This window comes from Bombina bombina, chromosome 3, assembly GCF_027579735.1.
Source record: "Bombina bombina isolate aBomBom1 chromosome 3, aBomBom1.pri, whole genome shotgun sequence".
Taxonomy (NCBI): Eukaryota; Metazoa; Chordata; class Amphibia; order Anura; family Bombinatoridae; genus Bombina; species Bombina bombina.
The window spans coordinates 752,814,740-752,839,081 of NC_069501.1; the positions used below are offsets into that span (position 1 = coordinate 752,814,740).

At 33.7% G+C, this 24,342-nt stretch overlaps 1 protein-coding gene across 1 annotated transcript in view; it reads left to right on the forward strand.

The window, feature by feature from the left end:
• The window catches only part of DMD (dystrophin), a 4,487,195-nt gene that overhangs the window by 2,233,843 nt on the left and 2,229,010 nt on the right, over positions 1 to 24,342 (forward strand). The window contains exon 43 of the mRNA XM_053707599.1: positions 23,892 to 24,064. Within this exon, the coding sequence (XP_053563574.1) occupies positions 23,892 to 24,064 (173 nt within the window). The remainder of the gene's footprint in view (positions 1 to 23,891; positions 24,065 to 24,342) is intronic.

The window sequence follows — 24,342 nt, forward strand, 5'->3', positions numbered from 1 at the left end:
AACTGCACTGCATTAATTATAAAGCTCATGCTTTAGGGCTGCTCCCTGGCTCAGCAGAGCATCAAATGAAAGAAAAACAGAGCACTCTAAAATAAATCACTGAAGAAAATGTTTAGGTGCGCAAACTATGAAAATTCTGCTCTCTGACTCTGTTCCAAGTCTGTCAGTGCACAGCCCTGGGCCGCGTGCCTACCGCTTCTTATGGCCAATCACCTTTGCACTCTGCTCACCCCCAGACCACCACCCGCCCTCCTACCTGTTCAGTGTGCACTTAGTGTACCGTAACCGTAAAGGTCTGGCGGGCATCATACGTGGCTCCTTCACTTTAGAGACAGTGTCAAACAGTCATGCGGTCAGGTGCCAGGCATCCCCTCACGATTTCCCAGTTCCCGTTTAGAGAGACAGCACAGCAGTGAGTGACTCCACTGCTCCACATGTCACAGAGCAGTGAGCACAGATAGGCAAACAGGTTTAGGCTAGCAGCTCAACTTTGCAAGCCCCACGGCATGCCCACAACATTCATAGAGAAATTGGGCAGGGGAGAAGCAAAGTACAAACAAGCAAAAGCAGCTGGGAAAACTATTTGTTGAAATTGCAGTACTGGCTCAAGGGGCAAAAAAATTGTGTGTCTACAACTTCCCCAGTCCCACTAATGTTCACAAATGCCAGCCCCTCTAATAAAAAAAAAATCTATGCATCTCAACTATGTATTTCTTTGAATTTCAATAAAATTTAAAAAAAATATATATATATTTTTTTGGTGTCACCCCCTGGAGGGTGTCACCCAGGTGCGGCCCGCACCCCCCGCACCCCCCTAGTGACGCCACTGCGTATGTTATTTTTTTACTATGTGTAATTTTGAATAGGAAGTGCACATATTTCAAGCCGATGTGACAATTCAATTTATTTTCCATAGCGCTGTTAAGTATTGGTAGGTGTTAGATGTGCAAGCATTAAAGGGACATTAAACTTCTGGGTACAACTACAGTAGCAGGGTTACTATTCACCATACTGTTATTTTTTTCTCCTGTGCCTGCAGCTATGGTCAAAGCCATTCTCTTATTTTTTCTCTTATAATTTTTAGTTAGTGAAGCTCTGCATCTTCACACTGGATGTAGCCATCCTTAAACTTATATTTGTTATATAACTTTTAAACTGTGTAAAAAAAGCTGAAAAAACATGTAACACTTCTGCTCTCTTTTATGTGAGCTAAACATAAGTGAAAGGTACAGCTGTCAAAAAGCCGGTAACATTACAGATCTGTGAAAGTGCACTGCTCCTATCACAGGAAGCAGCAATACGCGAGATACAAGATGGCAGCACCCAGTATAAAATGCAGAGCTTTACCAGCTGGATTCTGTTCTGATTATAAATGAGAGAACATCTTTAAAGAGAGCTGCAGGTATATGAGGTAAAGCAGTAGCATGGTCAGTAGTTACCATGCTACTGTAGTTGTACCCAGCAGTCTAATGTCACTTTAATACCAAGGGTACTACAAAGTACAGCACAATATTCAATTTTTAAATAGAAATAAAAGGCAAACTATAAATAAAATGTTTAAATTAAATAAAATAACTTTGCTATGTGTATTTATCATTTGGTTTGCATATTTTTGCTCTAAAAGTAACTTTGAAAATGTGCTCCTTTTACTACCTTGAAGGGACATGAAACCAAAAAGGTTTCTTTCATGATTTAGGTAGAGAATACAATTTTTTTTCCATTTAATTTGTTATTATTTAAGAAACATGTTTACTTTATAATACTTTACATAAAGCTGAAACAGCATACATGTATCATTGCATTCATTACGGAATAAACATTTGTAAACAAACAAACCAATGTGTTACATAACCATGTGTTCCAACCTAACAAGAATCTCTAGCATATTGCTTCAAAACTGAGTATTGGTTTACTCCCAGCATTACTTGCTAAAGTACAAAAAATAAAAAAGAACTAAGTTACAAAAAATAAAAAAATATTTACAAACATAAGAAAAATATCAGAGGCAGCAGATTAGGGGTGTTTAAACTTGGGGGTTTATGTTAGGGTGTTAGGTTTAAACGTAACTTTTTTTTCCCTCATAGATATCAATGGGGCTGCGTTACGGAGCTTTTGTTTCCGCAATCGCAGGTGTTAGTTTTTTTTTTTGCCGGCTCTCCCCATTGATGTCTATGGGGAAATCGGGCACGAGCACGTCAAAGCAGTTCCAATCAGCCAATAGAATGCAAGCTCAATCTGATTGGCTGATTGGATCAGCCAATCGGATTGAACTTGATTCTGATTGGCTGATTCCATCAGCCAATCAGAATATTCCTACCTTAATTCCGATTGGCTGATAGAATCCTATCAGCCAATCGGAATTCGAGGGACGCCATCTTGGATGACGTCCCTTAAAGGAACTGTCATTCGTCGTTAGTCCGTCGGGCCAGCAGGATGTTCTGCGTCGGAGGTCTGCAAGATGGATCCGGAAGAAAGAAGATTGAAGATGCCGTTGATAGAAGACTTCATCCGGATCATGGACCTCTTCAGCTCCCGCTTGGATGAAGACTTCATCCGGATCATGGACCTCTTCAGCTCCCGCTTGGATGAAGACTTCAGCCGGATCATGGACCTCTTCAGTCCCCCGCTTGGGCTTGGATTAGGACATCGGAGGAGCTCTTCAGGACGAATCGGTGAACCTGGTATGGTGAAGACAAGGTAGGAAGATCTTCAGGGGCTTAGTGTTAGGTTTATTTAAGGGGGGTTTGGGTTAGATTAGGGGTATGTGGGTGGTGGGTTGTAATGTTGGGGGGGGTATTGTATGTTTTTTTTTACAGGCAAAAGAGCTGAACTTCTTGGGGCATGCCCCGCAAAGGGCCCTGTTCAGGGCTGGTAAGGTAAAAGAGCTTTGAACTTTAGTTATTTAGAATAGGGTAGGGCATTTTGTTATTTTGGGGGGCTTTGTTATTTTATTAGGGGGCTTAGAGTAGGTGTAATTAGTTTAAAATTGTTGTAATATTTTTCTTATGTTTGTAAATATTTTTTTATTTTTTGTAACTTAGTTCTTTTTTATTTTTTGTACTTTAGCAAGTTTATTTAATTGTATTTATTTGTAGGAATTGTATTTAATTAATTTATTGATAGTGTAGTGTTAGGTTAATTGTAGGTAATTGTAGGTAGTTTATTTAATTAATTTATTGATAGTGTAGTGTTAGGTTAATTGTAGGTAATTGTAGGTAGTTTATTTAATTAATGTATTGATAGTATAGTGTTAGTTTTAATTGTAACTTAGGTTAGGATTTCTTTTACAGGTAAATTTGTAATTATTTTAACTATTTTAGCTATTAAATAGTTCTTAACTATTTAATAGCTATTGTACCTGGTTAAAATAAATACAAAGTTACCTGTAAAATAAATATTAATCCTAAAATAGCTATAATATAATTATAATTTATATTGTAGCTATATTAGGATTTATTTTACAGGTAAGTATTTAGCTTTAAATAGGAGTAATTTTTTTAATAAGAGTTAATTAATTTCGTTAGATGTAAATTATATTTAACTTAGGGGGGTGTTAGTGTTAGGGTTAGACTTAGCTTTAGGGGTTAATACATTTATTAGAATAGCGGTGAGCTCCGGTTGGCAGATTAGGGGTTAATAATTGAAGTTAGGTGTCGGCGATGTTAGGGAGGGCAGATTAGGGGTTAATACTATTTATTATAGGGTTAGTGAGGCGGATTAGGGGTTAATAACTTTATTATAGTAGCGCTCAGGTCCGCTCGGCAGATTAGGGGTTAATAAGTGTAGGCAGGTGGAGGCGACGTTGTGGGGGGCAGATTAGGGGTTAATAAATATAATATAGGGGTCGGCGATGTTAGGGAACCAGATTAGGGGTACATAGGGATAATGTAAGTAGCGGCGGTTTACGGAGCAGAAGATTAGGGGTTAATAATAATATGCAGGGGTCAGCGATAGTGGGGGCGGCAGATTAGGGGTTAATAAGTGTAAGGTTAGGGGTGTTTAGACTCGGGGTACATGTTAGAGTGTTAAGTGCAGACGTAGGAAGGGTTACCGCATAGCAAACAATGGGGCTGCGTTAGGAGCTGAACGCGGCTTTTTTGCAGGTGTTAGGTTTTCATAGGTTTCCTATGGGGGAATCGTGCACGAGCACGTTTTTGAGGCTGGCCACGTCCGTAAGCAACTCTGGTATCGAGAGTTGAAGCTGCGTTAAAAATGCTCTACGCTCCTTTTTTGGAGCCTAATGCAGCCATTCTGTGGACTCTCAATACCAGAGTTATTTTTATGGTGCGGCCAGAAAAAAGCCGGCGTTAGTTTTTTGGGTCGTTAACGACAAAACTCCAAATCTAGCCGACTGTTATTAACCCCTAATCTGCTGCCCCTAACATCGCCGCCACCTACATTACAGTTATTAACCCCTAATCTGCTGCCCCCAATGTCGCCGCCACTATACTAAAATTATTAACCCCTAAATCTAACCCTAACGAACCCTAAACCTAAGCCTAACCCTAACATAACCTTAACACCCCCTAACTTAAATATAATTATATTAAATCTAAATAAACCTTATAATTATTAACTAAATAATTCCTATTTAAAACTAAATACATATTACCTGTAAAAAAAAAACCTAAGCTAGCTGCAATATAACTAATAGTTATATTGTAGCTATCTTAGTTTTTTCTTATTTCACAGGTAAGTTTGTATTTATTTTTTACTAGGTAGACTAGTTAGTAAATAATTATTAACTATTTACTAGCTACCTAGTTAAAATAAATACAAAGTCACCTGTAAAATAAAACCTAAGCTACCTTACACTAAAAACTAACATTACAATAAAATAAATTAAATTATTAAAATACAATTTTCTAACTTACAAAATAAAATTAACAATAAATTACAAAAAAATAAAAAACCACATTATCAAAAATAAAAACAAATTACTCCTAATCTAATAGCCCTATCAAAATAAAAAATTCCCCAAAATTAAAAAAAACCTAGCCTACACTAAACTGACAATGACCCTTAAAAGGGCCTTTTGCGAGGGCATTGCCCCAAAAAAATCAGCTCTTTTACATGTAAAAAAATACAAACACCCCCAACAGTAAAACACACCACCCACCCAAATAAACCTAAGCTAAACATTGCCCTGGGCAATGCCCTTAAAATGGCATTTAGCTCTTTTACATTGCCCAAAACCCTAACCTAAAAAAAAACCCACCCAAAAAAAACTTAAAAAAACATAACACTAACCCCCGACGATCCATTTACAGTTATCGAAGTTGGGACATTCATACTCATCCAGCCGGTGAATTTCTCATCCAAGCAGCAAGAAGTCTTCATCCATGCAGCCTCTTCAATCTTTATCCACCTGGCAAAGTCCTCATCCAAGCGGAAAAAAGGTCTTCATCCAGACGGCATCTTCTATCTTCATCCATCCGGTGCAGAGCGGGTCCATCTTCAAGACATCCGGCGTGGAGCATCCTCTTCTTATGGTCGTCGCTGGAAAATGAAGGTTCCCTTTAAGTAACGTCATCAGCATGATAGCTACAATATAACTATTAGTTATTTTGTAGCTAGCTTAGGTTTCCTTTTACAGGTAAGTATGTATTTAGTTTTAAATAGGAATTATTTAGTTAATATTTGTAAGGTTTATTTAGATTTATTTTAATTATATTTAAGTTAGGGGGTGTTAAGCTTAGGGTTACGTTAGGGTTAGGGTTAGACTTAGGGTTAGGGTTATATTAGGTTTAGGATTAGGGGTTAATATATTTATGTAGAGTTAGTGATGTGGGAAGTCAGAGGTTTAGGGGTTAATAATTTATTTTAGTATATTTTGTTGTGGGGGGCTTGTGGTTTAGTGGTTAATAGGTTTATTATAGCGGCGGTGTTGGCGGATGGCAGATTAGGGGTTAATAATTTTATTTTAGTGTTTGCGATACGGGAGGGCGGCGGTTTAGGGGTTAATAGGTTTATTATAGTTGTGACGATGTTGGGGAGTGGCAGAATAGGGGTTAATACATTTTTTTAGTGGGGGCGATGTCCGGAGCAACAGATTAGGGGTTAATAATTTTATTTTAGTGTTTGAGATGCGGGAGGGCCTTAGTTTAGGGGTTAATAGGTAGTTTATGTGTGTTTATTGTACTTTTTAGCAGTTTAGTTATGAGTTTTATGTTACAGAACTCATAACTACTGACTTTAGATGGTGGTACGAAATCTTGTCAGTAAAGGGTGTACCGCTCCCTTTTTGGCCTCCCAGGCAAGCTCGTAATACTGGTGCTATAGGAGTCCCATTGAAAAAGGACTTTTTTAAAAGTGCGGTACTGATGTTGCGTGACGGCCAAAAAGGTGTGAAGTACACCTATACCGACAAGACAGCGCTAGAGAAAAAGCAGCGTTATGAAGCATATCGCTGCTGTTTCACTTATAACGAAAAACTCGTAATCTAGCCGATTGTGTCCAGATTGCAAAAAATGGCTAGATACAGGGACCTCCTGGTTATTGCACCTAATGTTACTTTTATGTTGGATGATTCTTTCACAGTATAATTACAATCATAATAACACTATCTAATAAAAAATATTTTTAAAAAATTGCACAAAAAAGTTATAAAGGGCTCAACGATATGAGGTCTCAGGTGTCAGAAAAAAGGCAGGCAAAGGGCTTTAAAATTGAGATACATACATATACATATCTAAAAATGTATATATATTTATGTTTATATGTGTGCATATGTATTTATGTATTTATATGTGTATATATGTATTTACAGACATATATACACATATAAACACATAAATACATAAATATATGAGCCCTTTGCAGGCAAGTAGATGAAAACATCAAGCATATTTATGCAATATCCATATTTAGTAAGGTGTTATACTGTGTATTTATTGTAAATATTTAACAAAATATTGTCTATGTATTTATAAACATATATTCTTAGATATTTATTTATATATCTATAACTATATAAAATCATGTACATATATAGGTATTGATATATATTGTACCAAAATACCATCAGATATATGAATATATATAAATAGAACATATTCTGCTATGTGAAGAACATTGGAATTTGAAATATGAATATTTTTTATGTTAGGTTAAAGCACTTGAGAACAAGAGATCGGATTTCCGTACGAGTAGGGTTTTAGTTTTTCCCACTTTTTTTGCTCCATTGACTACTATGGGGGAATCTTTTAAAGTGTTTGCGATATTCTAACTTTGGCTTTTTGTGCGCATCGGACTAGTTTGTTAGCAAAAACTTTTTACTTTCAACTTGTAATATGAGACCTACCCAACGTGTACAAAAAGCCTACATCTAGTGGAGTGAGCGCATGAGCGGGAGCGTTAAATACTGCTTCACTAATGTTTACAGCAAAACGTTCTGCAAGCGTCTTGAGAATACCAAGCCATGAGAAACACTGAGTTCTGAAGTTTTAACCCCTTCATGCTGCAAAGTTTAAATTATTATTTTACATTTTGCTTGACTCAACATTACTGTAGTCATTAATAAAACTGCACTACAAAAACATTAATTTCAATGCCATACTACACACCTTTACATATCCATTTTTATCCTTTTTTAAATTATTTATATAGAGCAAATAAATATCTCTGCTACACTGTAGGGGGATTATTAGACTGTATGTTATTGGTATTGGCTTTTTTGTAGTATGTACTGGTAGAAAAGCTCTAACAGAGGGCACTTGTAAATTGAGAGCAGTGCCCAACCGAATGACCCCTATTTGTAATGCACCATAATCGGGTGCAACATTTTATTGCAATTATACCAGATCTAACATGTTTAGCTTCATTCTACATAAAAATTTAGTAAAATAAGTTTATACAGAAATAGATAATTTGCTGGCTAGAAAGACTAGACTTGTAGCTTCATGCTTGGTCGGCTTTGGCATTGTTTGCCTGGGCAGAAATTTATCTGCAAAGATTAATAGCAGTTTACTCCACAGAAAAGAACTAAGAGGCAAATTATCTCAGCAGAACATAAATCTTTCCAGTAAAATGGAAATTAATGACCATAGTAAGAGCTGTTTTAAAGTAAATTAGCATGGTTTATCATAAGTATAGGCTCACACATTCATTCACAGACTTTTTAGTATGTCTTATGTAGTATGTGTTGCTGCCCTCATGCTTAACTTTATAACTGATCTAATTATAAACTAAATGAGTTCTTGTGAGTTCTTATATGCCTGTATACAAATATGACAAATAATTTGTCTAATCATAGGACATCCACAATTGGTCAGAACCCTTGTCTCCATGGATAGATAAATAGATGGATGGATAGACTAGATAGGCTAGATAGATAGATAGATAGATAGATAGATAGATAGATAGATAGATGATTGATAGATAGATAGATAGATAGATAGATAGATATTTTTCACAATCAACAGGTTGTACTCCCATTGTTCTTACTAACTAAATAAACCAGTATGGGACCTGGTCATGTAGAAGTGAGCAATACTTCTGACCAGTCATTGTGTTGTCACTTCTTACTATATTTATAAGGACTTTACGCAGTAACTGTTGTGTTTGCATTTTGGTGCATGTTTCTTTTGTGCTTTGTCTAAAGAAAAAGGTTAAAGCATAAAACTGGTCTGCACTTTCAGATTGCAACCAGCTAAGCTGGCTAATGCCATACAATTAATGGAAAAGCATTCTAAGAATCAATATGCTATTTCAATCATATGAAGTTGAAACTAAAACAAAACTACAACTCTTGAATAAAAAAAAACCTACAGCTCCTATTTTAATAAAGAACATATAAAATATCAATAAAAAATTGAATAATTAATATACATAAGGGTCATTTAAGATGCCATTGAAAATAATATCTTTCCTTGATAAACAATAAAATACTGCTTAGTGTCAGAAATTGCATTTTTAAATGTGTTACTATTTGGCTATGAAAAAATGACTTAACCTTTGAGTTACTGTTTACCTACTATACTGTACTATCAATGTGTGACCAGATATATTTAATAACATTTCTATCAAAATCAAGGTTAAACACACACATATTTTTTACTTGTGTTATTTATTTGATCTCCATTGTAATGTGGATCATTTTCAGTCTTCAATGTAGTCTCAGTTTGTTAAATATCATTTTTATTACCCTTAATATTCTCATGTGTTCAAAGGAAAATTGTTGGAAGATAAATAAAATATACAAACAGCAATTTATTATTATATTGCTTTTAGTAAATATGATAGTAACATAAGAAGAGATTATTCATTACTGACTACTGATGTTAAAAACACAAAATATCCAGTTTTCATTTATGACAGAAAATAGCATGATGGAATCAGTGTTAAAATAAGATTGAATGCTAACCAATTTTATTTACATACATATACTGTTTATATAAAATTATTAAATCAAAAGCAATGTTGTATAAATTAATAATATGGCACAATGAGTTAAAATATATTTTTATTTTATAAAAGTATTTCTGTTCTAAAGTTGATACTAGTTGCTACTTTAGATTTTAGAGTATAAAAAAGCAGATCATAGAATGTAAAAAAAAAAACGTGTCAGTTTTATTAGTAACCACAGATCTACTATGCAATGGGATTTAACAATAAATGCTTTTTTATTATTTCATTATTTTTTTTGCATTTCCAAAGATACAAAAAAATAGATATAATAATTAAAACTTGTTTAGGGAATTTTTAAATGTGATGTTGTAATACAAAACCAAAAGACACCTTGCATTAAATATTTAAAAGTGTTTATATTTAAAATATAAAACTACAACATTCTCACAACCTTTTTTCATCTTCTAAATTTCAAGTAATCATGTTATCAACCTCTGTGGAACTAGGGTGATTGAATAGTATCAAAAACTAATCTGTCAGAGTGCACCATTTAGGAGATAGTTGTGCAGAAAACGCCTGGGAATATGCTTTTATATTGGGTGTTGTCCTTTGATTGTCAGCAAAAGACAAATTTGAGATAGTGAAAATGAACTGGAGCTTCAGTCTCTACTGTTATGATTTGTCTTCTTCAAGAGCAATGAGATGGATCCTCTCCCTAAAGGCTACTGTCACTCTAGCTGCTAATGGTTTTCTCTAATCCTTTTTTCTTAGAAATGAAAGCCATGTGCTCTTTTCTTAACCAGGTTACAGAAACTCCCTTGGCACTTTCATACTTAAAATAGCTTGCAGCTATTTTTTCCACTTCTCCATGTAGAATAAATGATTACTATTTTCTTGAAATATAAGTTATGTGTGTGTGTAATAAAAAAACACAATATGCCAAATACTGTTTTGAAAATTAATGTCTACAAGAATAATGAAGATCTAAACAAAGCTGTGCTAATATGGTTTATGTAGGGAAATAAGCAAATGTGATTCATTGTAAATTGTCTTTTGGAGGAGAAACAAAAAAAATATGTTTGCAAAACATATGGGTTTATTTGTGTTGTAGGTGTATATAAATACATACATTTATATATATATATATATATATATATATATATATATATATATATATATATATATATATATATATATAAATATTTAAACTCCACATGGAGGGCTCAGTACTCTCCCATCAATTGTACTGCCCATCACATCAATTTGTACACTTTCCAAAAACAGAACGGGTGGCACTCACCAGGATTTATATTTACATTAAAGGGACACTGTAGTGAAAAATAGAATCATGATATTATAATAGTTTAACTATAAATAAAGCCTTTTTCAATGTGTCTCATGTATTAAATACGTATCTTTTATAAATATCTATTTTCAAAAATTTAACTATTTCCAAACCCACTGAGTTGTCTGCAGTTACTGATTTCCAATCCAGGCTGACAACTGCAGTTGGAAGATGGCGACTGCAAGACTCAATGTGCATGCGCGAGTTAGCGCAACATAATCGCATACGTCATTGCATTCGTTTTATTGAGTCTATTGTCGGTCATGTCGGCTTCTGTGCTGCTATATACGCATGCAAGACTAACCTGATCCTATTGCGCATGTGTGGAATGAGGATAATGTATTTTAATTTTATGCACATACTCGCCATCCGATTGGCTAGTATGTAAGGCCATAGACGGCCCACATTTGAGGGCTGGATTACATGATAAGACTATATATCAGAAATACACTCCCAGTTAAGTGACAATAGTCTATATACCAAACTGACATTTAATCCAACACAGTCCTTTAAAAACAAACTTTCTCATTTACTGGACCATGCTGTTGAAAACAACTTTATGAACAGGGATTTAGCAGACTATCTTTTTGTTAGTGAATCCAGCACCCCATACTTTCGCATAGTCCCTAAGATACATAAACGATTGGATAAACCTCCGGGCCGGCCCATAGTGGCTAGCAACGGATCTCTATGCGAGAGGTTGGGGTGCTGGCTGGATCATGTCTTGCAACCTATAATGTTGGCCCTGCCGGGATATATTAGAGATAGTGCTCATCTAATCTCACAGCTTAAAGATTTAAACTGGCACGAAAATTATGTTTGGGCAACTATAGATGTGACGGCCCTTTACTCTAACATTCCACACTCTTTGGGACTTCAGGCAATTGATGCAATGTTGCATAGACATTCTAATTATGGAGATTACTTTATCCTGTTCATAGTCCAAGTAACAGAGTTTTTGTTACAACACAATTTCTTCATGTTTCAAGGGGATTATTATCTGCAGAGATGCGGTACGGCCCCCGCCTATGCTAACATCTACATGGGCTGGCTTGAATTGAACCGCATCTTTGCAGATGATTTCCCTTAAATTGATAACATGATTTTATATGGTCGTTTTATCGACGACATTGTTGTTATTTGGGACAAACAGAATGGCCATATGGTTGACTCCTTTGTAGAATTTATGAATGATAATAGATATAATCTGTCTTTTACTGCTGAGTCGAGCTCGACTAGTATTCATTTTTTAGATTTATTGATTGAAACTAGACAGGATACAATCATCACTTCTACATTCCGCAAACCATTGGCACGTAACACAATTTTGCGAGCGGATTCTTGTCATGTCCCTCATCTCAAGAGAGGTATACCTAAAGCACAATATCTGCGATTATGCAGAAATTGTTCTGAAATTACTCAATATTCCGAACAAGCTCAGGAATTGACCTCCAGACTAGTTGAGAGGGGATATGACAGAACATCCCTCAAAAAACTGGAGAAACAGATAGCCTTTACTGATAGAAAAGAATTGTTCATACAACATGAGAAAAGGTTTAAATTATCTAACACTGGACAAAAACAATCTCAGGAACAAAATATATTATTTATTACTGAATATAGTAGACAATACAGAGATATCTGTAATATAGTACAGAAAAACTTAACTATACTTAAGGGGGATGACTCCCTAATAGAAGTACTATCAAATGGGGTAAAATGTGTAGCTAGAAAAGCCCCGACTATTGCAGACTTGACTAGGAAAAATTTAGTCGGAAAACCAATCACTGATAACACTACCACTAATTGGCTTAGTCCCAGAACTGGATGCTTTAAATGTGGCCATGTACCATGCAAGGCCTGCTCCTGCATATCTGTTACTGATACATTTTCCTCTAGTGTTACAAAACAAGTTTTCCAAATTAAAGATAGAATTGACTGTAATTCTAAATTTATTATTTATTTGGTTAATTGCCTTCATTGTACTAAACAATATGTAGGGATCACGACTCGACCCTTTAAGGATAGAGTACGTGAACATTTAAGATCCCTGGAGGATAAAGAACCCAAAACACCTGTAGCGAAACACTTCAGACTCCATGGTATTGGACCAAAGCATTTTTCCTGTGTTGGTATTGATATTATCAAAAAGCATCCAAGAGGGGGCGATAGAGAAAAGTGTCTGAGAAAAAAAAGAGATCTTTTGGATAGTTAAGTTACATACTAGAACTCCAGAGGGAATGAATAAAAGAATGGATGTAGATCTATTTGTAGAATGAGTGTAGATATCATCCATTTCCCATCTGGAATGTAGAAATAAGGGGTTTATTTGTTAATTAGATTGTTACATCTATCTTTATATTTGTATTTATCATTGGACCTATTTTTAGGAAAATCAATCCTTGAATCTTCCTTCTATTTCTTCTCCTTGACTAAAGATATGTTACCAATTAAATGTCTACTTAGAGAAGACTTAGTTATACTTATCTGTTCTTTTGGTTCCTCTTTTTTATTGCTCAAATGTACCTATTTTTATGGTTTCATTCATTCTTATTTTTTGTTATTAATTTGCAGTATTTCTCTCTATAGTGCATATGGAGAAAACATATTTTTTGTTTTCAAGTGTATATATATTTTTATCTCATTTAACATTTTTCATTTTTATTTTCCTAAACTAATTGATTGATTTATATTGATGGAACATAATGACCATTGGGACACTAAATAATCTTTATTGTTTAACGATATACTACCTTATGTTTACCTAAATGAGTATATTTTGGATGTCCTATGGTCATTGTATTATGTATGCATATTCTTATATATATGGTCCTTTATTGCATTGTTTCTTGCGTTTGTATTGACATATATGTACACACTTCTATTTTTGTGTTTACATATATATATTTTGTTTTCAAAATAATTGTTTTATTTATTTTGTAAAAAAATGTCTTTTATTATCTCATTTTTCTGATTTATAAGTTGATGTGAATGCATATTTGGATGTATTAATTTAATTTAATACATATTTACAAACGAATTTGTGAGAGATATTAAGCCTCTATGCTTACCAATGGTACACTCAGGTGGACTAAGCATTTGAATTAATAGTTCATGATTGGCATCTGTTTCTTTACTACCTGATTGGCTGATGGTTCGCTTATAGGCTTGGGCTTTGCTCTGAGATCGTTACCTCTGATGAAGCGCATGTGCGCATGCGTGAAACGCGTCAGGTGTATTCTAGGTTACACACCTTAATATGAGCAACATTGCTGAATAAACTTCTTTGCACAAGTTCCATGAGTCCGGAGTTCCTGTTTCTTCCTCCTTTGGATGTTTGGAGTCTTATATATATATATATATATATATATATATATATAAACTCCACATGGAGGGCTCAGTACTCTCACATCAATTGTACTGCCCTTCCCCAGGGTACACTTTCCAAAAACAGAACGGGTGGCACTCACCAGGATTTATATTTACATTAAAGGGACACTGTAGTGAAAAATAGAATCATGATATTATAATAGTCTAACTATAAATAAAGCCTTTTTCAATGTGTCTCATGTATTAAATACGTATCTTTTATAAATATCTATTTTCAAAAATTTAACTATTTCCAAACCCACTGAGTTGTCTGCAGTTACTGATTTCCAATCCAGGCTGACAACTGCAGTTGGAAGATGGCGACTGCAAGACTCAATGTGCATGCGCGAGTTAGCGCAACATAATCGCATACGTCATTGCATTCGTTTTATTGAGTCTATTGTCGGTCATGTCGGCTTCTGTGCTGCTATATACGCATGCAAGACTAACCTGATCCTATTGCGCATGCGTGGAATGAGGATAATGTATTTTAATTTTATGCACATACTCGCCATCCGATTGGCTAGTATGTAAGGCCATAGACGGCCCACATTTGAGGGCTGGATTACATGATTTAGTGAGGATAAAATAAATCATTACTTTACTGATAAAGGGAGCTTTGTTTCTGAAACAAAAAAGGTACACTACATTGTTTAGATAATTGCAATGCTAAATCTTTGTTCCAATTTGAACTTTTGCAAAACCAAAAGTTAGTAATCCTTTAAAGGTACACTGTCCACTAGATTTTTCTTTGCATAAATGTTTTGTAGATGTTCTATTTATATATAGCCCATCTGGGAGTGTTTCTGCCTATTTTTTAATAACATTGTGCTGATTTTAAGACTCCTAACCAAGCCCCACAGTGTCATATGTATACACTCGTTTACAGACTCCTGCTGGCTACTGTTTATGCTATCTGTCTTTTTGTATGTAGAGAAGGGGGGGGGAATGTCTGCTTTTCTTGTTTTCTCAGCCAATCGGAATACGGCGGACGCCATCTTGGATGACGTCATTTAAAGGAACCTCATTCGTCGGGAAGTCGTCGTGCCGGAAGGATGCTCCGCGGCGGAGGAGCGAATAAAGAAGATTGAAGATGCCGATTTGCTTGAAGACATCGCCGATGGAAGAAGACTCTCTGCCGCTTGCTTCAAGACATTGTCCGGATGGAAGAAGACTTCACTGCCGCTTGCTGGAACACATCGCCCGGATCGGATGAGGAGTTCTGCCCGGCGGGGTGAATACAAGGTAGGGAGATCTTCAGGGGGGGTAGTGTTAGGTTTATTTAAGGGGGGTTTGGGTTAGATTAGGGGTATGTGGGTGGTGGGTTGTAATGTTGGGGGGTGGTATTGTGTTTTTTTTTTGCAGGCAAAAGAGCAGTTTTCTTTGGGGCATGCCCCCACAAAAGGCCCTTTTAAGGGCTGGTAAGGTAAAAGAGCTTTGAACTTTTTTTAATTTAGAATAGGGTAGGGAATTTTTTTTATTTTGGGGGTTTATTATTTTATTAGGGGGCTTAGAATAGGTGTAATTAGCTTAAATATCTTGTAATCTTTTTTTTATTTTTTGTAATTTAGTTTATTTAATTGTATTTTTAGATAGATATTTGTAGTTTATTTAATTTATTGATAGTGTAGGTGTATTTGTAACTTAGGTTAGGATTTATTTTACAGGTAATTGGGTAATTATTTTAACTAGGTAGCTATTAAATAGGTAATAACTATTTAATAGCTATTATACCTAGTTAAAATAATTAACAATTTACCTGTAAAATAAATATAAACCCTAACATAGCTATAATGTAATTATTATTTACATTGTAGCTATCTTAGGGTTTATTTTATAGGTAAGTATTTAGATTTAAATAGGAATATTTTAGTTTATAATATGAATTAGATTTATTTAATAAGAATTTAGTTAGGGGTGTTAGGGTTAGATAGAGTTAATATAGTTTATATAAATACTATAGTAACTATATTAACCCTAATATAATTAGGGTTAATATAGTTAATATATATAATGTAATAACTATATTAACTATAATATACTTAGGGTTAATATAGATAATATGGCTGGCGGCGGGGTAGGTAGATTAAATTAGGGGTTAATAATTTTAATATAGATGGCGGTGTAAGGGGTTCACATTAGGGGATAGATCAGTTAGATGGCGGCGGTTTTAGGGGCTCACAGTAGGGGGTTAGTTTATGTAGATGGCGACGGTTTAGGGGTTAAATACTTTATTATGGATTGCGGCGGGGGATCGCGGTTGACAGGGAGATAGACATTGCTCATGCGTTAGGTGTTAGGTTTATTTTAGCAGATCGCGGTTGACAGGGAGATAGACATTGCGCATGCGTTAGGTGTTAGGTTTATTTTAGCAGCCAGTTTAGGGAGTTACGGGGCTCCAATAGTCAGCGTAAGGCTTCTTACGGCTGCTTTTTGTGGTGAGGTGAAAATGGAGTAAGATTTCTCCATTTTCGCCACGTAAGTCCTTACGCTGTATATTGGATACCAAACTGAGCGGGTTTGGTATACCTGCCTATGGCCCAAAAAACTACGGGCGACGGCAGAAATATACGCGCGTAACTTCTAGGTTACGCCGTATATAGGATACCAAACCCGCGCAAATATTGGCGTCGCCAGCTTTTGCGGGCGACGATTTTTATCGGATCGACCCCGAGGTCTTTCTGCTCAGGCAAGATTATTTAAAAAAACAATTAGTGATACTAAATCCTTCAAGGGACATTAAGCACTTTAAGCAAATTGTAATATAAAAGGTTAAATTGTATGTATTTGCAAAAAGAAAAAAAAAAACTTACCAGTATACTTTTATTATTATTATTTATAAATTTCAGTTTAAAACTGTTGTTTTTTTATTTATTTATAAGAATTAAACTGTACACTGCAGACTTCACAAGCCCAACCCTGCCCTATATATGTCCCTAATTGGCCTGGACAGGGAAGATATGGTAAGAAATTGCAAATTAATGGATGTTTTTCTAGCAAAATAATGGTGACAAATCCTGCTTTTCTATTCCAATAAAGGTCTGTGCTGGCTTCTCAAAATAAAGTGTTATTACATTCCAAATCATTTCACACTCATATAGTACGTTCATTTATTGTAAAACTGTAAAAAAATATAATTTAATTGTGTACACTGTCCATCTTAAGCTTTCCATCTTGCTTATGGCCTTTTCCTACCTTTTTGTATATGACGAAGAGATACAAATATTAGACCATATTGTTCAATTAAAAAAACTGATTAAAACTTGTATTAAAGGTATAAAATAATTTTAAGTAAAGTAATTAAGTAACTAAAGTATAAAAAAAATTGTATCGATAATACACATTAAATATAGTCTTAAAAGTGCGCATCAAAATTTGCATTTAAAGCACGCAGCAAAATTCAAATTTAAATACTTGGTCTAGGAGTGTGTATGTTTGACAAAAATATATGGGTGGAACTTAAATCTCCATTAAAACTAAAGCTACGATCTTCTTGACCGTGTCTCATTTGAATAAAAATTCAAACTCTGACATTAACATAAGATTTTTGCCTTTCGATTTTTCATCACCAAGTTACAAAACCAAGGCACGCTTTATCAGAGTACATCATCATTTTACTTTTTAAAGCAAAACTAAAATTCTGTCTTTCCTGTTATTCCCCCTTTCTTATTTGCTTTTTTAAACTTATGTTTTTCCACTTTCATATTGCATTAATATATGAAAGAAAAGTACAAAAAAAAATACTAAAATGCAAAATAAATGATTATACTTTTATTCTAGTGCAACATACACATAGAGGGGTAGATTTATCAAGTGTCGCATGGACATGATCTGCTGTAGCGGATCATGTCTGCCCGACATCGCTGTCGGCATTTCCCATTGCACAAGCATTTCTGTTTAAAATGCTTGTGCAATGCCCCCACCTGCACATTCACGGCCAATCGGCCACTAGCAGGGGGTGTCAATCATCCAGATCATATCCGATCGGGATGATTGCTGTCCGCCACCTCAGAAGTGACAGATGAGTTAAGGAGCAGCGGTCTTATGACCGATGCGTCAACTTTTGTTTCAGGCGAGTCTTAAGACTTGCGTGGAAACAGCTGCATCCGCAGCATAATAAATCTACCCCATAGGCTCCATGTACAGTATCGCAATGTCTTGCAGCTAAGGCGTTAAAATGGCATATATAGCATTTTCTTAATAGTAACTCCAGGAGCAACATTGTATTTTATCATCTGTATTGCTTTTGCAGAAGTCAGCTTAAGTGTACACAAATCAAAGTACTTTTTAGTGTGCTGCGCTACTACTTTTACAAAGAGAACCCTATTTATTGATGTTATTCTAAGGCTGCAGTATACTGTACATTTTTAAAATATTCAAGTCAAGAGGTACATTATAGTAAAATATTTAGTGGGACCATACAGTAGGTACAAAGTATATATTGTTTTCACACAACTCAACCTGTCTTTTATTTATATTGGGACAAAAATGTGAGTTATTTTTTTTTTTACTTTATTGTACATCCACAAACAGGGGTTTTGGGTAATATATGGCTTCCTGAAAATATTTTTAGATGGCAAATAATGAGGACTGTACCTTCTTGCTTTGTATGATTATATTTTGTAGGTTATTTAATGAAAGTCCTTGTGAGTGATCTTGCCAAGTATATTTAAATGATGTTACTGCTTTAACCACTAGAAATCTTATAATGTTAATCTCGGTAATGCTTTATTTTGGGTTATTTTATATTAATAAAGAACCATTAAATACTTTGAGAATGCAATATAAAATGTTTAGTAGTATTAAGTTTTTTATTTTTGTAAAATACTTTCAATATTGTATTTTTGTCCCATTTTCCTGTGATTTAATTTAAAAAAAAAATTCTAATGCTTTTAAAAGTGGAGTGTAGACTCCAGACATAAGACTTCTGTATTCCACACAGTCGTTGGCTGTCCACTCTAGTGACCCATTTGTAACAGTTTTTAATTGGCCTCAGCAAAGAAGTAAACTTAGGTACAGGTTTTGACATGGAGGCTTCCATTGCTTTATGACAACTAAAACTTAACACTTATTTTTTCAGCAAATAAACAACTAACATACTGTTTGCTTTGAATACATCATTCTGTCAAGCATTTATTTTGGGCCAGATTACAAGTGGAGCGGTATTTAACGTTCCCGTTTGCACGCTAACTCCACTAGAAGTAAGCATTTTGCATGTGTCTTGTAGCGCTCGTATTACAAGTTAAAATATTGCGGTTTTGTTAATGTATTCCCCTATAGAAGTCAATGTAGCCATAAAAAATGGATAAAACTCTACTCATGCGCAAACTCAATCGCATATTCTCAAATGCGCAAACTTGCACATTCCAATGTTCTTTACATAGCAGAATATGTTCTATTTATTCATAAATGCATATTTCTACATATATCTGATGGTATTTTGGTATAATATATATCTATACCTATATATATATATATATATATATATATATATATATATATATATATATATATAGATAGATAGATAGATAGATAGATAGATAGATATGTCACAGGATAAATAGAATATCAGGGGATAAATCCACTAACAAACCCCACTAGTGCCTCTTATAGGGACATCTAAAATACTAGGAGCATTCACACCTAATTCTATATGATAGAAAAATTAACTATAAATGATGATAATATAAAAAAATAGCAGCCTGCCTTAATACATGAAAGGTCCTTCAAACCTCTCCAACCACAAAATAAAATACAAAAAGAAGCAGGATGGCGCTATACAAAAGATACTATGCATATATAATAAATATACCCATGTGGCCAAATATAATGCAATACAAAACAATATGTCATGTGTATATAGAGTCCAAGAAAGGAGTAAACATTGAATAGCTTGAGAAAAAAATGGTGATGATCACTAGTGAATGTCTCTTCAAAAACAGTCCCCACTCAGATGTAAACTTACTTAAAAGCTCCTCAATCATATGAGATAAGGAAAATTTGTATCGGTAAAGCACTTGGCACCTCTCAGAGTATGGAAAAGGACAGCCAGATTCAAAAAGTTCCTTTGTGGTGGTCCAAAGAGATGAATTTCAACAGTCTGTTATGCCTCAGTCACCTAGGTAGGCTCAGAAGCTGTTGATTGGTGGCTGCACGTATCTCTCTCTTGTAATTGGCTTTCAGCTAGCTCCCAGTAGTGCATTACAGCTCCCCATAAAGAATGAGTGAACTCTGAAAAACAAGATGTCAGATTTGATGGAGTGATTTAAGCTTAGATCCAATTCCCATACTTCAAGCGATATACTCATCGCTTGAGGACCTCATATGATTGAGGACCTTTTAAGTAAGTTTACATCTGAGTGGGGACTGTATTTGAAGAGACATTTACTAGTGATTTTTCTCTCAAGCTATTCATTGTTTACTCCTATCTTGGACTCTATATACACATGACATATTGTTTTGTATTGCATTATATTTGGCCATATGTGTATATTTATTATATTATATGCGTAGTATCTTTTGTATAGCTCCATCCTGTTTCTTTTTGTATTTTATTTATAGATATGTACAGATATATATAGGAATAACAATTTATAAATTCATAGAACATATTCTGTTCTAACAAAATATATATAGAGGGGGCACCCTTAGTCAATCACAAGTAATTAATCAAAAATGTTAATAATATGAGCTATAAACATAAGGACTGTTGATGTTGATGTAACAAGCAGTGGCTGTTTCATCATATTCTGTTCTATTTGTAGAACATTGGAATGTGAAATATTTACAGTAAATATAAACTATAACACTTTATTAAATATGAATATGGCATAAATATGATTTTTCATGTTTTTATCTACTTAACTGCAAAGGGCTTCAATGTGTGTATGTATATATATATATATATATATATATATATATATATATATATATATATATATATATATATATATATGTCTATGTGTGTGTGTATAAATATGTATTTATGTGTTTATGTGTATATACAGTATGTCTGTAAATACATATATACACATATATACTGTTTATATATATATATATATATATATATATACCTGTGTATATATATATATATATATATATATATATATATAGACATCTTATCATTTATCTTTTTATTTATTTTAAACAGAGCTCTGAGGACGTGTTAACACAAGCAGTAAACCCGACATGCACAAACACCCGCAATAAACCCCTTTTCACTCACACATAACTGTTAAAGTGCAACTCGTAATCTGGCCCTTTACCTTTAAAAGTCTAATTAGAATAAAGAGTGCATTAAATATGAGAATCTTGATTTTACCCATAAGCGTAACAAAAAATGACAAATAAATGTTTAGTTGCTTGTCATATAGTTCTGTATTATATGCTCATTTATTTTCATTACTACATGTATAGTTTCAACACCTAATAATTCTTTATTTTTTTATCCTTTGAGGCACAGAAGTAAATGGTAATATCTATATGCCACAGGGTAGCCATGTACAGGCCAATGTGTTGATCCACCTGTCTGACATGCTGCAGCCTACAATTAGTTTATATCTATGCAGTATAACCCTCATGGCCAAAGACCATTGTAGCAATGAAAATTATGATCCATAACAGATTTTTAATGGCCTAAAGAACAGAAAAATGTGTCAGAATAAATAATCACATTGTTTAGGTTAGATTCCCTGAGCAGTTGCAAATATAGTAGCAGTAGCACTAAAATTAACTACAGAGAAAAGATAGTACATTTTATTAAGTGAAACCTTCAAAATCCATTATTATTTCTTTCCGTCTTTTTTTTTTTTTTTTGGGCTGGGAAATGGATGTAAAAGAATATATTTAATTATGTGACTTGATTGCATTTTATTACAGTTTTTCATTATTACATTTTCAGTAGGATAATTTGTATAAAGATAGGATAGATTTTTTTTAAATTATATATTCAAGCTGAGTACCTGGTTTTTCAAAAAGATAATCAGTAATATCTGGGCATGAATAGAATAGCAATTGATATTTTCCTATAAGCAGTAACACCATACTCAACAAAGGCAAAGGGCATACGATATAGGAAATCAGCTCCTTAAACGGCTCCAGACCTGTTATTTCATCAACTTTATGCTGAAATTAGCAAGTCACCGCTTTCTTTATTTTTTTTTTTATGTCATGCAATATGAAGCATTTCATCTATCTGTAAAATAGTATTCCATTTCTACACTGCATTGAAGGGATATTGTAAACCTTTTCCAGCATAATAATAATATTTTCAGTTTTTTTTTTTCATTTTAACTTGGTTTAACCTATAACAAAATGGATGTTTCTAATAATTATTGTGTACATAAAAATAGTAACATTATTTTTTCTTATTTATTTACTATTTAAAGCAATAGTTCTAATTTCTTGAAATATTCTGGGTGCAATGAGAATTGGAGTAGATCACAAATCTCCCCTGCACATCTATACAATGCCAACTTCTTTACTCTTTCTTGTCCATTATGAATAGTTCATGCATAAAATCTTATCTACAAGTAAACATTTTGGACTTTCTATTCTTGTATGTCTTTTTTCAGTTTTACAGTATGGTAAGGATTTACAAATTTGTTTGTCCATAAAAATGACAAAAAAATATTAGAAAAATATGATTATAAAAAATATTGAAAAATAACATAACAAATGATGAAAATAAAGTGTTTTAAGATTATATCAATTGAAAATAAATACAAGAAAGGATATAATTACCAGTAATGGAGTCTTGAATCCTTAATGTGACAAATAATCTTCTATTTAGTTCCTGAGAAAGTCACCATTGGCTGGAGGAGCATAGGTTGGTATGTTTTATCTCATACGTCAGGCAAAGAAATGGAGGTGAAAGTTATGGAAAATGTGGACAGCTTTGGTGGGATAGTACTCACAATCTGTCGATATATACAGTGCCTGTTTATCAGACTGTGTATGCTCTTCAGTATTTTTTTTTATTCTATGCAACCAATTGCTTATGACAGTATGCATTTATTTTATTAGTTATTGCATAAATAAACATAGAGTATTTATTTATATTAAATTACAGTTAACTGTGAATGCTGCTGTTTGACAGGTTTCAGGTTGGTGCTATTTTAGAAAGCTATTATCAGTTCCCAGATTTGACAGTAAGAAATAAGCACCATAGCAAGTATTGGTTTAATCATATAGATTTATACCATGCTTTGCATTTTATTATTTATCTTATATCAGTAACATTAAGTATTAAATAAAAACAAATGTTAAACATATTAATTGATTTAAACAAATATTGAGTATTTGCTGAACATTTGATAAACAAATATCAACTTTCTCTGTATTGAATGGGTCATTAAAAATTTTAAATCATATAATTTAAATAATGTTTTTAATGTCTAATGACAATCTAAGGTATAAAGGTTTTAAAGGGATTTTCAAAACACACAATTAAATATTTGAATGTTACATTCTGAAATTCAAATGTTATCAACGATTAAATTATTAAAACGTGTTCTATGGGTAAAAAATAATAAGGTTATATTAATGCAATTCATTCTACCACGTAAATATAAAAAACTGTTTTCTCATCAATATAAAATGAGCTTGAAACTATATTAAAAAAACTAAGCAAGAATAGAGCTGTGAACTAGCTTTCAAAATGTTAGATTTATTGATATATTGGCATGTCAGCAATGTGTTTGGAATGTTAAAAATCCTGTCTTTTAAATACATTCTATAAAATGTAATTGTTTCATATCTCTTAACTTAAATTTAAAGTATATGAACCAACTAATGTTTGCTTTTACGCTGTACAAATTTGTGATTACAGAATGCAGCAGAAAGCCTGGGGAGGCTATCAAGTCAGATTGAGATCACAGAAAGCAAGAAGAAAGCAGTCTTGCAATGTGCTACAGCAAGGGAAAATGAAAAGATTCAAGAAAAGCTATCTGAGCTTAACTTTCAATGGGAAAAGGTTAGCAAGTTGTTTCAAGAAAGAAAGATGTAAGTAGCCCATTTACATTAACTTTTACTGTGTGTTTTCTTTTGCAATTTTTAAAATAAATGTTATTTTAAAGGTCAACAAGTGCATAAAACGCCACCCGTTTCAGTGACTTTGATATAGCATTATGAGCTGAAACTTAATCTTTGGAGTATAGTGATAGGATGACAGCAAATTTGTTGTGAGGTGTAAAATGAGTGGTTTGAGCATATTCCATTGACTTGCATAATGACACCAAAAGATGCTTGAAACATTAACAGATGAACATTTTTGCATATAT